Below are 21,424 nucleotides of genomic sequence, written 5' to 3'. Positions count from 1 at the left end.
CATAACTGGAATCTATTTTGAAACGAAGAGAAGAAGAAAATGTCTTGTGCAATACCAAYGTATTTAAATAAGATGCTTTTGATGCTTCATGGCATTTTTTTTTTTAACCAAATTTTCATTTCATTTACCATTTACAGAATGTTTCCACCTGTCAGAAGTTAATCTGAGGAGCAGTGACTCAGTAACGTGCTCCCTGATAAAAATACCCTGCAAGCCAAGCAGGTGATTAATCCCCAGCCGCGCCGAGCAGTTGTGCTGGGGCAGGGGGACGCGGGGGGCAGCGGGGCTGGGCAGAGACGTCCCCTGCAGTTGTCCCGGGTCCTGCTTTGCCCGGGAGGGACCTGGGGGACACCACAGCTCGCTCAGTTCACGAGGCTGCAAAAGCTGAAGGGAGACTTCCAAGTGAGAAACAGGATTCTGGACACGCTGTGTACGGATTTTCTGCCATCAGTGTGTGGTTTCAATGTGAACTACTTCCAGCTGTTCCAATAGCGTTTCCTTCAGTTTATCTTAGCGTGACAGTTTGTCCCTCAGGCTTCCTTTTTACATAGGATTTTTAAAATAATTCCCCAGTACTTAGTCATTTAATGCTTTCGCTTTGGATGGAATTTTAAGATGGTAATGAAAACAAAAACCCTCTGTATCTTAGCCAGGTATTCAGTATTTCATCAAATTACAGTTTTAAAAAATACTTGGCAAAGTGGTAACAGATACCAGTAAATACGGACTAAATTAAGTTGCAGGGCATTTTCTTGCCACATGCCACGTTTAGAAACATATTAATGAAGTTTCCTAAGCCTCTGTTTATACTAAGATAAAAAATGAAATACTGGAAAAAAAAATGTGCACACATTTAAAGTTAATTAATTCTGAAATAATTCGCTAAGAAGCAGGAAACACAGATACCATACCAAAAGGACAAATAAAAAGAGAAGCAAAATCTTTAAATTTAACAGTTCTAAGTCTTTGCATTAACACAGCACATGAGCAATCTGGGATCATCAGGGCTGCCTTACACAGCAGGTAAGTCTTTGTACTGAGGCATGTGTTTCTAACAGCATCACGGTGCACGGTYCCTTTCAAAGGGAGCACGAACCCCGCTATGTGCAGAAAAGAGAAGACGCTATCGATACAGTGGCTGCTGCAGCCAAACATTTAGGAAGTGCTGCACAGGGAATAGCCAAGCAGCTGTCTAAAGGAATGCAAGGTGGGTGAGTTCAAAAGTGGAAACCACTGCCATCTCCAAAAGTTTAAAGAAAAAAACAAATGTGGCATTACATTTGTAACAGGATGCTCATTTAATGCACTTAAAAGGAGAGACCAGGTTAAGATCCCTCTACTGAATAATGCCAATTCCTGTCCTGAATAATTGGAGGGAAAGAAGGGTAAGACAGTGAGAGATGGGGAGAAGCACTGCTGCAGACCCATTTCAGAGAGCCTATGAAGATTTAGGGCTCTAAAATACAGGTGTTCTGATGGTTTAACTGTCTTTTCTTCCCCTTTAATTTTTTCTTAATTAAAGCAATGCTCAGTCCCAGATGATGCTGGCCTCTATATCAAAGGCATGCTGTGACTCAATATGGTACCTTTTCTTGCTTTGCTAGTTTGCACCTACTACATCTGCCTGCTACGTTTTTCATTCTGGTTTTATGCTGGATGTCTTCATAGGGTGCTGCTTTGCAGCCACAGTAAAGCTAGGTAAGCATTATCGTTTCCTTACTTTAGAATTTGGGCCAAAACTAGTGAAAATGACCTTTTTGATCGTGAAAACATGAACACATTCTGCGAATGAGCAAGGTGCAAGCAAGTATCATGGTTGTCAAAGCGCTCCCTCTAAAAGATATGAGGCAAAACACCAGCCCTATAAAGTATTTGATTATGTCCTCTTACAGCAACACTTCTAACAAGGGCCCAACAATTAAAACATTTATATATTTCRTGTATTTAGGGGACAAAGGACACTCAAATAAAATTTAAGAAAAAACAGAAGGGGAATTCAAACACAGAAAATGCGGTAGAGCTCAGTTATATTATCACAATTTAATACTTAAAACCACTCAAGATCCATTTCAAGCATCTGAAGGTAAAAGCCTCATTAACAGATTGCTGCTTTCATGGTATGAGTCACTGAGAATTGCTTTTATGATGACAGAAGCACACTGGAGGTGATCAAAAATCACCCTGGTCCAAGACATTTTTGTCAAGGTGCTGCCTTTTCTGTAGCACAAAAACACCAAATTTGGCATTTCTCCTGGTTAAAGACTGCTTTCAAATCATTTTTCAGGCAAACATCTAAACGCTGAACAAGTTCTCTGTTTATTATTAAATAGCAAAGRTATTAAAAGTGGCAGGTCATTCTGACAGCCATTCCCCCTCTGAAACGATGGGTGACCAGACACACTTGACAACATTCAGAGCAAAGAACTGGTAAGGCTACTCGGAGGTTTTGTTTTTTCTCCCCACCTCCCTCAGAGTGTGAGGATTATTCTGTCACTGTCTCCGGCTCCTCCTGGGGAGCTGGCCCTCCAATTGACTTTCACTCACAAAAAAGCCCCTCTCCTCAACAAAATTTTTTAGCCTATCAGTACCCTGTCATCATGACTTCAGTGGGGGGTTGGTACCAGCAGCATTTCCTCTTCCAAAATGATGGAGAATTTGATGAGTGTAGGATGGGCAGAGCCAATGCTGAACCTATTCAGTCAACGTTGAATCTCTTCAGAACCAAGTTATTCTCTACTCAGGCCAAGCAGAGGGCCAGATCCTGGAGTCTCTCCGATAGACATGGCTATCAAGCAATCTCCCTATTGTCTGATGTATCATAGCACAACCCTTCCTAAATCCCAGAAAACCATCCAGTTTTAACCTACAGATGCAACAGCATCACACATCCTGACGATGTGAGAGTCTGCCTGAATAAAGGCCGCAATATTTGGCCCAACTATTTGCAGCCAGAATATTGCAACTTTGTGCTGAATTCACATGAGACCTTAGCAGGGCAAGGGCAAACTAAAATACAATCTTTTGCTACCTGGGGCTGCACCGCAAATCTTCCTATCCATTCCTATCCTTCCAAATGCTCTGCTGTCCTGTGATCGAACTAAGACTATTTTTGTACCTGGGGGACTTGCTGCTSCAGCTCCCATTCCCTTGGATTGTATTTAACTCTTAATATTCAGGATTTCCATCTAGGCTGAACACTTYGCGCAGCATCAATTTATTTCCAGCTAATAGAGGCTCATAAGTGGTAGCAGAGTTTATTATGGAATTCATTAATATTTGATTTTAAGGATGTAGCAAACTCTGTAAGTAGCTAAAAATTAGGATGTTGCATAACTAACTGCAGAGGTCTATTTAAAATTACATTTTCACATCTAACAAGCTCAAAAATTAAGAAAGAAAGAAGAAAAAAAGGAAATGAAGCCAAGACTTGAAGACTACCCATAAAAGCAACACAGTTCCCCAAAAGCTGACTGACTAATGAAGAAACCATTAGAGGTCTTGAAATGCCCCATGCATACAAATGATTGCTCTGTTACATAATAGATTCTTGTGCTTATTTCACTTCAGGCCATGAATATTTCCCCATCTCTAGTAGAAGGGCTCAAGGATCAAAGTCACCCCACAAACAGTCACTGGTGTGAGGAGGAGAGCTGCCTGTTAATTACTTCCCAGAAACTGCCTTAAGACTGCCTTGGGAATAGTGAGCAGGAGCAACAGTCTTTGCTTACAGGCAAGAATCAATAATTTCTCAATGATAATACAGGGCAATACTTCTCTGTTCCTAGCGATCACATCATAGATATGCCCACACTGATGGGCTTTGTGTTTCCCCCATGAAACAAATGGCAGGCAGCAGAAGTATAAAGAGTTGTTACCAAGAATGATTTTGACCACCTCAGAAATTTACTTGCTGAAATCACCACCTCATCTCTGAAAACTGCACTCTAGATTTAAGGATATTATTTGATCTACTACTGTAGATTAAAGTGCAGTAACTTTTGAGTAAAGCACTGATGCCATTTCAGATTTCCTATCTGCCTCCAGTAATTTTAAAACACAAGTGACTGAAGAGCAGCTTGATTAACAGGCAGTCTCCTAATCTGGTTTGGGAAAGCACATAAAAACGCTGGGTTTTTATTTACGAAAGGAAGATCTTCCCTGAGCTGCATCTTCTTAGCATTGTTTTCCTGGATGCTCTCCTGCCACCCCACACAAAACCTTCTGGCTACACTGCTAGAATGCTGCAAGATSCAAGGACTAATAGAAGAAAATAAACAAATGTCCCCTGATTAAGGCTTAACTAATACTACATTACAATATAAAACAGCTGTAAATTACTTGTCCACCTTAATTATAAACAATCTACTTTTGATAAATTGTATTAGACTAAAATTTAATAAATGGGCCTATTAGAACTGGTTCATTAACCCTAACATCTCACTTACAGAGCACATCATTTCCACAGGTCCACTCTATGGCTTCCACTGACAGCAGTAAGAATGAAGCCAGCATTGAAGGGTCAATAAGAGCAAAGCCAGTATCTAAAAGTGTCAACTTTAGCACTATTTCATGTATTTGAAGCGCTTCTTTTCCTTTTATATCTTTCAAATTGAACAGGTACGTGATTAAAATGGGAGAATATCTGCTGTGAGCAAAAGGCAGTATCAAAAATCATTAAGCTGAAGACAGCTATTTTAAAAAAAGCTTGGTGGGGGGAGGTAAATCTTTTCTAGATGAGCCTCAGCACATACAGTACCYGATAAGGCATCTAGTGAAATACTGGCGACTCTGTGCCTGAAACAAACGCCTGTAGCATACTACTAATGTACTGCTAAAGCCCGCAACAGTTAACAATACAAGTAAGTGTTCCTAGAATTACTTCTCTGACSGGGTAAGACAAAGACAATTCCCCCATTCCAGCCCTCTCTCTTCTATGATTAAAAATAGAGCCATTTAAATGCAAGTTCAGGGCACTATTCGAGATGGGCATTTCTTGAATGTCACAGGGAATTCTACCATTGCCTTTACTGCAGCTTTCCCAGGAAGATCCCGGTCTGCTCCCAGGCCTCCCACGGCCTCAGGGACTCACTGCCTCAGCGCTGTTGGACCGGGGCGGACACTGGCGGTGCCCTGAAGGCTGAAAGAAAAGCATCACCACCATGAGTGATGCCCACTACTCTGGGCTGCACTGAGCTCTTCTTGCATCCTACAGAATTGTTATCACCCTGGGAAAGTTTTTTTTCCTAACCACTTTTCTAATTTCATTCCAAGATTACTTTTTTTTTTTTTTTTTTTGAAAAAGTCCTAGCAATCAGTCCATGAACACAAGTGCAACCCATATTTCAAAGCTACATTTGTTTACATGGCTTATGTAGCTACCTAGTTATTCTCATTTTTGTTGTTTTACTGATATTCTTACCGAAACTTTAATTTTTTTAATGTATTAGTGCATGGTAAACTGGAACAAAATGTCTCCAACAATGGGAGTGTTACTTCCCAGTTATAAGCTTTCCCATTTTAGTAGCACGTATCTACTAATAATATATCCTTATATTTCTGTGTACATTGGTAAGGCCTGACACTGGTGATCTGATTGAGCAACAGCAACTATAAATCAGAGGGAAAAAAAACACACACACACACACACACACACTTTTTGCTTATTTCTTAGTAATAAGAGAGGAATTGTGCTGTAGGGAGAATAGGGAAGAATGTTACAAAAGGAAAGAGAGGAATATACCCAGCTTCATAACTCCTTCAAAAAAAAAACCCAAACCTTATATAAAAAATAAATAACTTCACATATGTCTCCCTGTTTCAGTCTGTGCAAGTACACGACMATCATGGAGAACATAAGGTTTTTAAATGCAGATGCAACACAATACAGTAAACCATTTGCCAGATTATTATGCTGTATTCCAAAGGGAATAAAATACGTGTGGGCCTTAAATTCTCTGGCAAGGGTGGCCTTGAGCCCTTACAATAAACAACATACACATATTCGGGTACACAGTTGTAATTACTACCATATACCTGACTAAAAAAGACTGTTACCAATTGCGCATGGAAAATGTCCTGTCTTCCCCAGAGGCAAACAATTGCCTATAAAAAGAAATAAAAGCCTTACAGGCTGAGTACTCATGAATGCCTTGTTCAATCAAGGGGAATGGCAAACTTTTCTGCATGCTCCAGGAGCCATAACGTTTGGCATCCTGAGGAGTCTGCTTGGCACATCAGTTCAGGGAGAAAAAATAAAAAAAAAAATCAAGAGGAATAACTGAAGAGGTGAGTAGTGGTATAAAATTCATTGCAAATGTGTTATAACTCAGAATGAATGAGGATATCCAAATGTAACAATTACATACCATAAACACTTCATCTTCTCAATTCTGATTCAATCTGCTACTCATGCTTATATAAAAAATATATGTGAACACAAGTGTGGGTGAAGACATACTTGGCACATGTATGATGTTCCCAACCAAATGGAAATGCTTTTTATTTATGAAGTAATTCAACAGGCTTCCTCTGCATTTCTCCATATATCTACAGATAATAAGCTGCTTGAACTGATAAATATATGAACAGATTCTGAAAGAGGCCTTGAAATGCTTCCAGTATTTTTTTGTTCTGTTTTTAAGTTAAGGCACATATGGAATAAAAGGTGACACGTACAAGTTTTTTTGTTTTTTGTTTTTTTTTGGCTGTAATTTGGAACGGTCCCTAACATATTGCCTCTATTTCAAACTTCTGTTCAYATCATATTTCACTGAATTACACTCCCTATACATCTTCATGTATCTTTAGACGACAGACACAGATGAGAGACAAATATATATACAATGATGACACAAAAGCAATTTCATATTGAACAAAGGAGATCTCCCATTTAGTAGAATTTCGAGCTCTTGTAATAATTATAGAAAAAAAATGTATGGGGCCGTGAAAAAACTATATCTTTTGGGAAAAAGTTTTTTTTCTAAAAGAACAGCAACAACAAAAAATACTCTTAATTTAAAATATCATATTGAAAGATAAAGTACTTTTAAAATCCACTATATCTCAATGAAAGCTAGAGTACACACTATGAAAGCTGAAGCAACATTCAGCTATTTGAAGGCCTCTCTGTGCTTTAGTCATCTATTTAAAAAAAAAAGTAGCTTCTACTAAACAGTAGAAGCTATTCTCATTCCAAGAACAACAAAATCCCCCTTATAAATAGTATTCAGATTGCAAAAYGGTCATTCTTGTGTGACTACATTTTTAAGACAGGTTTCAGAAAGGTCACTGAAGCTCCCGAGAGAATCCAGCCCTTCCTCCAACATTTTCCTCTTTCCATAAAACCACACAGTTGGCTACACAAAAATCACAGCCCTCCTTCCAACCGCAATTTCTCCAATAGCACTTTCTCCAATTCCAAACCCTTAAGCAGATACTTCAGAGGCAAAGCTACATAAAGACAGACAAATGTTGCCCTCAAGGAGGCCAACCGATGAAAGAAATGAAATGCTCCCATCTACTCCACTCATACCCCCATCCCCAGTTTGACAGACTCTCCTCGGTGCTGTAGCACCCCTAGGATTGTGTTGTTACCATCTTCTCCCAACCCTCCTGTCTCACAACCACTAACTCTTCTGACACTCGTGCCCCCAAGCACCTGCAATCAGAACGAAGGGTCTGTGCTGAACAGAATAARTTCACCTCATTGCCTCGCGGGAGAAAACAACTCCTCGCCTGCAAGCGTGAGCCAAGAAGTGACACAAATCCTCCCTCAACCAGAGGAATAAGCCACACGGTGCTTATTTAAGCCCACATAGTGACTCTGAGGAGTCATACGCTCTTCCGAAGCACACGCCAATGCACATGCACACACGCTGGCACGCGCAACAGGCACGGGCAGTGCACAGCTTACAGATTCCGCAAGAACTCCAGCACGTGCTCTTCCCTCTTCAGAGCGTGCAGCTCAAGTGCTTTGGAAGCCAACCGTGATGTGGAGATAATAAACTGCTAGAACACAAACTTTCTCCAGCTGAGCTCTCTCTGGGGGCCTCCAACAGACTTTATGCCCCCTGGGGCATAAAACAATGAGGACTCAGGCTTAGCGGACAGCATAGCCGTGTTGAACAGGCCCTATCCCATTCTCCAGGACTCTGGACGCTTTCCAAGCGGTAATTAACAGAGTCAGCACATTGCCCATACTTGGTGTTGATTCTGAACTGCATAAAATTGTTTCATCTGAGAGTACTGCAACCCCGAACTCCTGAAATCACACTGGACCTCTCAGATGTGGATTTTAGCAGTTTTTGCTGCACATAATAAATTCTCATCAACCCTCATTCATGCTCAATACTAACCTCTTTTTCCTGTCAGAGCTTAGGACATTTAGAGGAGGGGGGGRRAAAAAAAAAAAAAAAAACCCTCTCTCCAATAATGAAAAAAGAGCTATTTCTACAAAGTTTGACTTAAGTGCAGCATCCAAGTATTACAAGCAACATACTGGAAACCACCACGATGCAATGCAATCTTGATATGATTCCATTATCTACCATTAAATCACTTCAGAAGRGGAAAAAAATGCAGCTTACGCGTTGCATAAAAATGTCTTTACTCAGTGAATCAAAGGCAAAAGCTCTGTGTTTACTTCTGGCACATCTGCACATGAACAGTATCAGAACAAATTTGTCTAGCTGCGTGCCTCACCTCCAGCTTGCAAGATCACCTCCAAAACTGCAAGGGTCATCGAGTCTTCCTTCCCTTGTGGTATCCTGTCTGCTGAGGTGCCACTCAGGGCCTGTAAACCAACCTGCTTGCTCATTCCCACCATGCCAAAAGCCACAGCTTCACCGGAGCACTCCGTGACAAAAGTCAAGCTTTTGACTGTTGAAGGGGAAATCTGAACGTGCTACAGGCATTTCCAGCAGCAATTTCAATGCTACCAKCTATGAGATGTACAGCAACACACATTTACAGATACTAATGTGATGTTGTCACATTATCAGAGATAACCAGAGGAACGCAATGCTGTGAGGAATGATTTATAATTCTATTTGCACTATGGAGGTGACAGTTATGAATGGAAAAGGGACAAAGGAAGGAGAGAAATGGCTAAAACACATATTTAATTCTGCGTTGTTCAAGAGGTGACTAGAAACTGTTCCCATTTCAGCTCAAAAGTGAACACTGGTTTGCTGCATACCTAGCTTGCTTTCTCTTATATCTAAAAGCCCTTGTGCAGCAGCAGGTACTGTCAGAACCTGAGGCTATACCTTGGCATCTTGATTTCTAGTTTCACTGAGCTACTCTAATTCTCTTGACTCCTCAAAATCAGACCGTAAGGGCATGCTTTATTCAAACCTTTAAAGCACTGATGTTTTAAGTGTTGCTTTACAGATGCCTGCATATTTCAGAAAAAGCCTACCACAAGGATCTGAAAACATTTGTCTGTGCTCATAAATCTGTCTCACACACATGGAAATATTTTAGGGCTCAGAAATAAAAAAATACCACTGCGTCAGTGTAGAGGCACTACTTGACTGGGCAAGATCAAGACCTGAGCCTTTTGCCACAGGAACAAATAGAATTTAAAAAAAAAAAAAAACACCCTCACTGCAACTGAGTCAAAGCAAATTACCTTAATCCCTGGATATGTAAATGCAATTGATATTTTTATTTCTCCCAGTAATTAAACACAGGAAGTGCACCGTTTCCAAAGCGGGTTTTGTTGTTGTAGCACCAGATACCAAAACTCCATTACCCTGCTATAATTGCTTCCTCTTCATTACACAGTTTATAGGTRAAGAGGGAGACAAGGCTGTGGTTCTAGTGGCACTTGGCAGAACAAGTCCGATGCAACAAGTATGATGTTAGGCCAGGTCCACGGCTGTACCTTTGCTAAACCAGCCAAGGCACTTCATATGGAGCATCTCCTAGCCTTACATGCACTCATGGAGGAGAGCATGAAACATGTCAGCATCAATTTAACCTGCCAGGAATTTTCCAGTTCATTCAAAACATCCAAAGAAACATATATGCTATAAGAAATCTCTAGTCCTACTGAAAGATCTGAGGAAAAAAAATATATATATATAGAACCAGAAGGGGAAGAAAAAAGGGAATCAGTGGTGTTTGGTGTAGCAGCGGTCCAAATGTAAAATGACCAGATCAGATAGAAAAAGGAACTGAAAGCAGAGAGGACCGATTAGAAGGAAGACACTATCTTCACAATATGCTCCAAGTATTTAGGAATATATCTGTTTGGCATCTGGCAACATGTAAAGCAATTAATTCACTTCTATAGCAGAAGTGGCAGCACTAAGAAGCCAGGGAAAGTGATGTACCAGGAGAGTATATAAATCTCTTGCAAGGAACAAACTTCTCAGTGGTAACTGTAGTAACATCCCTGTGTTCCCCTTCTGTAGAGGCAGAAAGCGGCTCTTGAAAAAAAGGAACAAGGCAATTGCAAGAGGATTGCTACTTACATTCTTGTATTGCTGGTCTTGTTGATAATTACAGATTTTCCTGTTTGATCCACATTGTGATCCATTCCAAAGTATGCTGCCACTCTGTGCACTAACATCCTCTGATATGACGACATCTGAGGGAACTTTTTATAGTGATTACTAGGAAAAAAAAAAAACACAAATTGCAGCAATGATTTCCCTCAGAGCTACAGTTAAATGACAASAGCAATACCTTTTATAATTCAGTAGACAGCAATTTAAGTGAAATTTTCTACTTTGTGCATTTYGACATAAATGTTTGCTAGGGCAAGGCAGACAATAGACAGCAATTATATTCACTGTTTATTATATCCACATTTCCATGCACTACGTTTGGACAAACAAAGCTCATGCTACATCATATCAACTGAGTATTTCATACCCTGGGAAGAACTCGCCCACCCACTGCCACGCTCTGCAGAGAGAGCAGCGCAGCGCAAAGAGCTGAGACGCGGCTGACTCCTTCCTGCCTTCCTCCCGAAGTTCAGCTGCAAGGTGATGCTGGATGGGTTTGACAAATACCCTTTTTTACCCTGCTTCTCTTATTGAGAAAATATTTCCTGTCAGCCCTCCTTCTTCCCCTCCTGCTACTCTGAATATGCTTTTTAAACCTACAAAAACATTTTATTAAAAAGAGCATGCAGCAGGAAAGAGCCCTTCCACATAAGYTCAATTTAAGTTTGCAACATATTGCAATAATACAGCAAACAGGCAAAACTGTACAATATCACCTTTGATTGTGCATCTTCACTTAAGAGATGACCAAGTTGCATCCTCTACACTGAAAGATTTACTAACATTTTTGAGACTGACTAGAGTCAGGGGAAGATACCAAAACATTGCAACACAACACAAAGCAAAGGTTTCTTTTGTACTTACTGTACTTTAAACAATACCACCATGAGTCAGGAAATAAAAGCCTAATCGTGCAACGTGCTAGCAAGAGCATTCATTAGCACTGTGGTTCACACGAGCACCTCCTTCACGCAGCTTGCAGTACAATACACACACACAGGACCTACCCAAGCGCAGAACTCAACTTACTTGTTGTCACTAATAAAGTCAATAATTTCCTGTTCCATTTTCAAGAGTATCATTCTGTCTCTGTCAAAAACAAATGCAGGCATTTGTAGCATCAACTACCAACAGCCATTTTAGATTAAAGAAACACACGTATCAGTATTTGTTAGACAAATTTAGAAATGCTGTCAGCTATCTTGATGAAAAATGAAGTGTGCTTTGCACTGGCACATCTGGAGAAGATTCCAGGCTGCTTTTCTGTGCTTTCACTAAGTGACAGATTTAGTTCTTCCTTGCATTCAGGTATGGTCTGAAAGCACTTCCACCCACACAGGACTGCAATCAATGTCTTGCATAGAAAGACTAATTGTCAGGGAGAGCTTTGGTGCTTCCATCATTTTTTTTGCTGGAAAATGAGATTTCCAGCTAAGGCAGCTCCTCCATGAGGTCTGCTGTCCCAAGAAATTTTCAACATTTTGTCTGAAACGTATCTTTCACTCTGCATCGATCTGCAAGGAGACTGAGCACATCTAATCTAGCCAGAGAGTCCATACCGAACAATGTCTTTGAACTATGACTCCCGGGAGGCAATGCTGCAGCATTTTTCAATCAAAATGCTCTGTTTGAAAGTTTTCAAATATTCTTTTTTTTTTTTTTTTTAACCTCTTGCCAGAAAACAATCAAATATTTCCCCAATGTATTCCCACACAATTTTTCTATGACTGAGTCCATCACTCCTTAGCTTTTTTCAATTTTTTCATTTGATGTGGATAAAGTAATTCAGGGACCTTCTGTCATCAATGCAAAAGGTTATGCAAGCTGTTATATACATAATTATTCCTTTTTTCCCCCGATAATTACAGAATTATGTGACATATATTTAACATTCAATAGAAGCAATCATTTAAAGCACAACATAAAAATGCTGCAGACCCTTCTCCTTTGGCATTTAGAGACAAATTAAACATTGAGATGAGCTTGGTGCTCCAAATGAAAACTATGGGAACATCAAGAGGAAAATTTGGCACTGGGTAGGGAATCTTAATTGTGTACAACACTGCCAAAAGCAATTACGTTATATTCTTACACAAATTCTCAACTGCCATAGTTATTATATATTACTGCTCAAATCATCCAAATGCTTTATGCAAAGAAGGTACAAAGAAGGACACCGACCAGATGTCACCAAAATGGAAATTAAGCAATGACTAAGTGAAAAGGGAATTGGAATTGATAACTTTTGATAGCTTTCTGCTCAGCTACCATCCTACCTTCTTTACTTTTTCCTCATAAAAATCTCCAGAATTAATAAAACTAGAATCCTTAAGACTGTTTCAGGATTTCAGGAGTGCCAGCTAATAATGCAGAAAATACCTACCTGGGGTTATTCTTTAATGTGTTAATCAGAAACTCATGCAAATCTATGCCTGTTGAGTCTGTATACTCTTGACTGCAATCTGCAAAAACAAAACAACATCCCTCACTCATACATTTCATTTCAACAGTGAATTTTAAGCTATATGGAAAATTAGATTTCATTTTCCATCAACAATCTATAAGTATGCACTCTAGAGACAAAATATTCATTTAAAACTTAGGAAGAAAAAAAAATTCCACACCAGGAAACACCAGGTGGATATTCCAGCTTTCTTGGAACTGTTCTGGTGAGAACAAAGCACCAAATCTAGATACTGATACAAAGTGCTGGTCATTTCAAAATTGCAGGGAATAGTTAAAACTAATCAAGTACCTCCTAAGTTCGTCCTTTTAACTACTCCATTAAAAAGAAAAAAAAAAAGTCTATTAATCGGTACACCTTTGAATCACTTAATTTGCACTGCATAAGCGCAGAATGAGACATCTTGCCAGTGGGAATTCCATTTGCATTAACAGACTAAAATCCCATGACACTCAAGAGTGGGCAGGTAATAGCGGTGCGTGACAGTAGTCAGAATTAAATTTTCAGCATTAATACAGAGCCTGACTCAAAAGCAGATGCAGATCCTCCAGCTGGGGTGAACTGTGATAGTCCCATTGAAGCCTGCTGACAATTCACACCAGCAGTGGATCTGCATCCAGGTAGSCAATAATCATTTTTAAGAGATTATGCTGCAACTTTGTTCCATGAGCTACTACAAAGGCAAAGGTTCTGATGAAGTCGTCCTAAGCTTAACAGTGATGGAGACCTCCAATAGCAGATGACAGGTTAAAGGTCGGGGTGGATTTTCCCATTGTGTTAAAGAGCTTCTCTATATGAGAGGAACTGTACTGGGGAACATTGCCCCCTGCATTGCAAAAAGGACATGCCAGTATATTAGCATTAACAGCAAAAAAGAGAATGTATTGTAACTCACACTTTTATATAATCATGCATATATTTACACGTATATGTTCACATCAAGCACTTAAGTATTYAGAAGAATTATTCTATGGGAAAATACAAACATCACGTCAAACTTCTGKTTGGAAGACTTTTCTCATTCAAAGCCCAGCACTTAAATGAAAAACTCTCTCACATATACACATTTCATGTTCTGAATTTTTCAAAGAATAAAAACCACGTTCACTGTATATTTAAACACAARTAAAGAAATATATGCTTCTAAAAATACACATACACAATCTCCTATAAAAATAATTATAGCAATTTAAATACTTTTAAGTTCACCTTTTGACAACATTCTGATCTTGTTTTTTTCACTGTTTTTATCTTTATTTTTATCCTTCTCCTTTTCTTTCTCGGAGTCATCTTTACTAGATTTATCTTCTTCTTGTAAGCTAGGAAAACTGGAGAGCTGTAGCTGTATGGATTCCTGTTGAGGGTGGGGGTGGAAAAAAAGGATAAATTTAGGGCCAGATTCAGTGAACTTTCCACGGCTTCCAACCTGCAAAGATTTGCATTATACTGCATATAGCTAGAAAAGCTGAAGCCAGATACATTTCTTTCCTGTATGAATTTTTTGTTTTCTTTTCCCCGGGACATCTTACATGCCAAATTCTACTGGCAGATATAATTCTTCCTTAATATTTGCAGACTATTAGCTTTTAGTCTACCCTCACTGAAGGCACATTATTCTCAACTTGAGTAATTCCCACTCTAGAACTGTTAGAACAGTGAACTATATTTTATATGAGCTTCCTTAAATAATTGTATAATTTAAATAACACTGAAGAAATTGAATAGCAACCAATGGATAGAGTTCTAAAAAATRYAACATTTGTCACCATCACTAAAAAGAGGGGAAAACACACATCTGTGTTCTGCACACACAGATGGAGTATCATTTAGACTGAGTTTCCAGGCTCRGGTAGTACCAGAGTACCAGGAAATAATAAACTCAGCGGTATATAGACTGCTTATGAACTTACCAGGGGCTTTATATTTCAAGACATTTGTTTGCAGAAGAGGGAAAATGTGCACTGCAATTTTCAAATGAAGTGTACTAAGCAAACTTCTCCAAGGCTTCATAAACTCTATCCTCAATATTTTAGTGTTTCAGAGACTGTGAATCCCTTGGAAAACATGCTTTAGTTTAAGAAGAAAAAATTAATTAAAATTGGGAACTTGTGCTGGCTTGCATTTTCAGATTTGCTTTTAATAACTAACTTGTTCCTCAGTTATAATAAAACCTAATTTATTTTTTGTTTCAACAAAAGACAAATTAGTATTTCTTGAAATATATGAATACCATTAAAATGTCAAAAGGAGGAACCTCATTGTAAAAAATTAAGGGACACATTTCATTATTCATACTCTTTTGAAGAAAAATGGCCGGAACAATACTATGTTTAAATGGTTAAAAATGCATACTTGATTTAAGGTGTTGCAAAACTCACAAATAATACAATTCTTTAATATATGAGAGTCCTGCATACCTGAAAAATTTCAGCCRTTGGGTAAATGAAATTCAAATTTACCAGTACTGGGGAAAATCAGAATTCCTTAAATACTAATAAGTTCTCTTCCATCATATTTTTCCAAAGAATGGAACTTCTTTGAAGAATTAACATACAAAAATACAGAACTTTAAACTAAGGCGTGCTTTATGAAACCAAAGCATTTCGATTTCAATTGACGCCTTCAATAATTATTACATATTTTAGATTTCTTTTTGTTTTCTTTTTAATTACAAATCAGCCACCACAACACACTGAAGACAAAACCCTAACAGAACAAGTTTATCAGCATAAACATGCCACGAGAAGACAGAAACTGAAAATTTCTCAGCTTACTCATTAACTACTCTTATGAAGCTCAAATGTGGTATAGCAGACTACATAGAGTAGAGATAAAAGGCACTGTAAGCAAGAAATGAAACCCTACAGCCAAAATATTAACCTGAACTACTGTCCTTCATCCCTATTTTTGTTAGCTTTGGACAAAAATATCAGCTGAAAACTGAGCGTACACAGGGAAAGAGTGGGAATTCTTAGTCACTGGAGATAAGGATACATAGAAAAATGTTTGCTAACTTGCTCAAGAGGACTCAAAGGACTAACATAACATTATGCTGCTTTCTTTCACTTGAAATGACAATTCAGTTTCTCATTCAAATGACAAATTCTGGACGAATCTCTGCCAAAGGACCCCAAAGGATAACTCTGGATTCCCTGCGCTGCCCCAAGTAGAGCGACTGCACCATTAGCTTTTCCAAACAGAGGAGAAAAATGTAACTGGCCATTCCATTCTCAGGACATTAATTCTAAACTTTAAAGTGGCTGTTAAAATGCAATTCATCTATTCGATGAAAAGAAAAATGACAGACTTTACATACAAGTACACATATGAACATAGAGTACCTACTAGTTTACATATAACAGTAATATATTTGCTTGTACTAGAAGAAAAAAACACAAAAGGGCTGTAGAGTTGTGAAAGCAATCTATGGTATATTTTGTTTGTATTTTTATTGATTTTTCTCAATAATAAAATACAGTGTTAATAAATACATTGATACAAGTATAGTGAACAACAAAATAAAGGTTCAAGTTGCAATAATACACTTGTAGGTCAATAGTAGAACATTAAAGGCAACACTCCTTTTAAGTAAGGACATAGTAAACCATCAGGTAAGCGTTCAAGATCAAGTAATACAGGTAAACAAGTTTTWCTCTTTTTCCTACACAGGAAAATGAAGGCAAGTATTCAAATATAAATACAAACATCAAGTTTGCAGTACAATCCATACTCTGCAGTTCTGGCAATGTACCGTACATTCTCTGGCAATTAATTCCCTGTGCTTGTAAACCATTAAAATAAAATATTAGTAATAAAAAATATCCAAATGGAAAATAGACTTKCTCTTCTCTAAAAAGCAATCAGAAAGGGTTTTGATTGGCATAATGCTTCCTGTATCCTTCAGCCAGTCCAAGGAGGAGGGTACAGGTCTAGCTTTCCATTGCAAAGCTGAGCTGTGCTCACCAGGAAGGTGAGCRAGAGCAAGACGCAGCTCCTCTCCAATTCATTGCACCAAGCCAACTGCCTTTAGGAGGCACACGCTAGGTCCAGGGATGCATTTTATCTCCCATGAATGTTTGAAAATGGTCAAAGAAATGCTTGTCGTCAAAATTAGGGATGACCAGGGGCTGTGGGCAAAAGGGAGCCCTCATCTGTCTGGCATCAGGGTGCGATTTAAGGAGGAATGTTTCCTCAAAACCTGCCAGTCTCAGTGACATTGAATACATGTCCTGTGCAGTACATTATAAACTACCATGCGATGTTTAGTACAATCTCTTCATATTTATATTATTCTCCTTTTCATTCTCCACTAAATAGAAAAATACAAATAAAAGCAGAACAAAGGCCACGCATCTTGAGTAACGCAAGTCAAGCTAAAAGCATATACCCACAACAGAAGAACTGATAAATAACCTGCCTATCTACTGCATAAGCATCACTGTAGAGCAGTAGAACATGTACAAGTCTCCCTGCTAAACAATCTTGTTTTTGGTCTTTCAAAAAGAAAAAAATAAATGAAAATAAAAAATAAAAACTCTCCATACTTATAAGCGAAGAGCAGAGCTGAATTTGTTTCATTTCAAGTCAATAGAGGAAAGTGTGAGAAAGTACACTTAAATGAGATTTTTTGTGTGTTTGTGCTAAGCTCACAGAAATCGTTTGCTTAAACTCTCTCCATGGCTGATCTCACTTGCAGATACATCTTAAAAAATTATAGGCAGTGCTCATGTCTTTTTGGTTTTGATTTAAGTCTTTCTCCTACCAGGCAAGCAAAAAAGCATATTTTTAGTTTTGCTTTTTTGTTTATTTTTAGGGTGAGTCAACAGGACTATCACCAGTGCTAAAGCTCTAGGGCAACGTGGTGGTGAGGGAGGCACAAAACTACCCATTGCTGGGAATACAACACTATCGGTACAGATATTCATATACATGCTTTTCTATACTGGAAAATCTACACCAAATGTTTAGAAAATGAACTGCACTCAGCACAAGGCCTCCTTTGCTCTACCAAGATAGTTTACAGTGTGAAGGACCTGCATATTTTATATAAAGTACGGAAAGGGATATAAACTGGGTTTCAGAGGAACCAGAAACCAGAGTGTATTCAGAACCTTATCTGGTGTAGCCTCAAAAGAGACAGCCTTAGAGAAAAGAACATTTTAATATATTTTTGTTTGTTACTATTTTTTAATTTTAAAATGTGAATTCTTTTGAATTCTTTTCCATTTGTTGAAATTTTCAGGGGGTCTGGAAAAAAAAGCAAACAATACCCTGTGACATACTGTAAAACTACTATGATATTTCAAAATAAAGTTTACGCTAAGCCAGATAACTTCATAAAACATGTGCATTGTCAGACGTAATGGTTCCCCCAGAAAAGGTATCGTAAAGTGCCCAATTAAGTAMCACAATCATGCAACTTAACACTGAGGTCAATCATGCAGCTAACACCAATGATGGTAAATGTACCTGGTTGTCRTGAACAACTTCTGCTCCTGGCCGAGGGGCTGACTCTTCACACACAGCAAGACTCCGGACGAGTTTTCCTTTAGCTCCTGACTGAATAAGAGAGAAAGAAAACAAAACAAAGGAAAAYACTAATGATCCCAAGTCTCTAAACTATCTCTAGCTATGTTTAGCTATCTCTAAACATTGCAAATAACACGGAGTAGACATCCTGCCTACTCAGCTAGCAAAAGTACATTTGTCTTGGATGTAGACTGAAAATTATTCAGAGYAATGCTCCATTTGCCACATAGAAAAGGTAGTAATTTTTTTGGTTTGTTTTTAAGCATTTTTATTTTTTACTTTCACCGGGGAAAAAAAAAAGACAGAAACAAAGAACAGGTAATGCAGCACCAATGCTAATACAACATGAAGTTAAAACTCCTTTTTATTTTTCCCTTGGGGCTTTGATGGTATCCAAAAGCAACAGACCTGAACATGTAAACTTAATGGATTTGCACTTTGGAATAATCAAATACGTGYTTTTTTCCTACGTCAAGAAAAGGTGACTAGGAGAAAGAGAGCTAGGAAGTCTCTATTCCTTGAAGTTAAGAGTATTTCATTTATAAAAGATTCAAAAAAAATGTTACGTGGCACATACAAGCATATAGGCTGTCTCCCCTGGCAAGTACATAGCAAGCCAGTAGCATAAAAGTATGACAGATAAATAAAGGCAACACAGATACATCCTATCCAGAGACACTTATCTGCTTTTGTGAGACAAGATTATGGAATACACACACATACACACAAACAACAGCAAAAAAAAAACACACATGCTGATAAAAGGCCATCATTTCAATTGCAAATAGACAATTGAATGGGATTCTTTATCCAAACAGGCAGTTCAACATACAATTTAAAGATCCTTACCTTAGATCTCCTCCTCTGCTGATTTGCACCTCTTTTCTGGATACAGAAAAAGGACAAGGCACTTAACACTTCAGTGAAATTTTTGTATTGTAAGAACATTAAGAAATACAGAGATTAAATCACTCCTGAAGTTTTATCATATGCTGACTGAAAGAAATACAACTTTCCCAAATCCAGTTTGATAAGCAAGGAAAACAAAGAACCATGTCTGTACAGAGCACAGACTGCAGAGTGTCCTATAATTTAGTATGTAATGAAAATACAGGAGAGATACTTAAGCATACATAAACTCCTCCAATTAGCTCTTAAATGGTGGTTTTGCCCTTGGTTTCACATTCAGTTGGCYAAAACGGATCAAATCTTCTAATTCAAAGAAAACTTATTATCAAATCGCACTGTTAAGCTTTGCATAGCAACTTTTTATTGGCAATATAACATTTACAAACCAAACAACTAATTACCTATTTATTCGCTGATGTATTACCTGCAAATTCATGAGATCAAGGTAGGTTTATAAATCCTCCAAATGGAAAAAGAGCGGAATATTTCACCAAGTTTTAGCACAGATGTCTAAGAATTTACTTCTCGAAAAAAATAATAGTATGAATTGCAGTCTAAATAGCTTGAAAAGTCAAAATTCAGTCTAAATAGCTTGAAAAGTCAAAATTATTTTATAGGGAGAAGCATATTTTCTAATTATTTGAGAGGGCTACAGAAAATTGAGCCAAGTGGAAAGGATCACAGAAACGGAAGGGCAATAGCGGCACACTGACATTTAAAGCAGCTGCTCCCCATTCCCGTGTTACCTGCGACTCCGTCTTGGCATCTCCCAGCTTCTCCTCCTTTTCCTCTACTTCCGAGCTTTCAGATTTATTGAGGATGCAGTTGTCTGAGGTCGCTTCGGAGATGGCAGCCTCCTGATCTTTCACAGCTTCCTCCGCTGTCTCCTGGTTCAATTTACCTTGCTCAGACATTCTTCCAGACAGAAACTAAAGTAACRAGACTTGGTGGCCTGAAAGGTCAAGGTATCACACAGAGACGCACAGAGGCAAACACAGAGATACTGAAGTCATTTCATTTCCTTTGATAAACAAACCAAAACAAGCAGCTCAAGAGCTGAAAGCCAAGCACGCTCCAGCTAAGGAGATCCCCTGAATCAACAACATCAGATAACAGCAGAATTGAGTCAGGGTAAGCAAAAACAGCTCCAATCTAAACATTCTGGGTAGAAAACAGGTTTAACACGAGRTGCTCCCTGGTCCAGCACCTCCAGGTGCAACCTGGAGTGCTCCAAAAGTGTAGCCAGGGAGGGCGAGGGTCCCTTCSCAGAAATGCTCAGGGCACCTGGCAGACAAGGACCCATTGGTACGTACAGATCACAGGACACCAGCGCTCTCCTCCTCCACACATTTTTTTTGAAAGATAAAAAGTCAAACAAAAAGGACTAACAAAGATACTGTCAATTTTTAGTGCTCAGACATGGTTGTTATACATGGCAGAAGTCCACAGAATTCATTGCTGGTTAAAAAAGAAAGGAAAAAAAATGTGGAAACAAAAAATAATTCAAAATTACTACAAAACTTAATTTCGGCAATAAAGCTCTCAGGGTCAACTGCTGGGGTATCAAACTCCCGACAGCTCCATTATTAATATTGTAATCCGCTTCCCAAAACCCATGTCACTTTCCAGTGCTATGGCAATCCTACAGGAAGCCTTTAGCAGCTATTTCTAATGAAGATACCTTAACCAAACCGATTTACTCTCAGCTCACAAAAGGGTGTTGTACAGAAGCTCTACGGGCTTTTCAAAGTTAAACCTGTTATTATTCTCTCTCTCCCTCTTTACAACTCTTTCCAAGCCTCCTCTGCCAGTCAACTGTCAAATGAGACTCATGAATAACTTCACTCCCTCTTCCTCATTGTCTTAAAATGCATCTTCAGGAAAAACAGCTGCAGAAGCAAAGGGGAATTATTTCAAAAATAGACTGCGGGAATAGTTTTCCACTTCTGAACAATGAAACTGTGGTTAAGTAAAACTGAAGTTTGTCATGTATGATTTTTTAAATTAT

At 38.6% G+C, this 21,424-nt stretch overlaps 1 protein-coding gene across 1 annotated transcript in view; it reads right to left on the bottom strand.

Annotated features, from left to right (window-relative positions):
- ARPP21 (cAMP regulated phosphoprotein 21) overlaps nucleotides 1-20,368 on the bottom strand; it is a 91,817-nt gene extending 71,449 nt beyond the window's left edge. Inside the window, exons 1-7 of the mRNA XM_026052310.1 lie at nucleotides 20,163-20,368; nucleotides 19,357-19,392; nucleotides 18,448-18,537; nucleotides 14,188-14,332; nucleotides 12,898-12,976; nucleotides 11,544-11,603; nucleotides 10,479-10,619 (exon numbers count right to left, since the gene is read on the bottom strand). Of these exons, the coding sequence (XP_025908095.1) occupies nucleotides 10,479-10,619; nucleotides 11,544-11,603; nucleotides 12,898-12,976; nucleotides 14,188-14,332; nucleotides 18,448-18,537; nucleotides 19,357-19,392; nucleotides 20,163-20,330 (719 nt within the window). The 5' untranslated portion in view covers nucleotides 20,331-20,368. The remainder of the gene's footprint in view (nucleotides 1-10,478; nucleotides 10,620-11,543; nucleotides 11,604-12,897; nucleotides 12,977-14,187; nucleotides 14,333-18,447; nucleotides 18,538-19,356; nucleotides 19,393-20,162) is intronic.
- Between the last annotated feature and the right edge of the window lie 1,056 nt (nucleotides 20,369-21,424).

The sequence above is a fragment of the Nothoprocta perdicaria genome, unplaced genomic scaffold, assembly GCF_003342845.1.
Source record: "Nothoprocta perdicaria isolate Ctin4 unplaced genomic scaffold, notPer1 scaffold_87, whole genome shotgun sequence".
NCBI lineage: Eukaryota > Metazoa > Chordata > Aves > Tinamiformes > Tinamidae > Nothoprocta > Nothoprocta perdicaria.
Note: the sequence above shows the minus strand (reverse complement) of the source record. Positions and strands in the feature narration are given on the sequence as shown.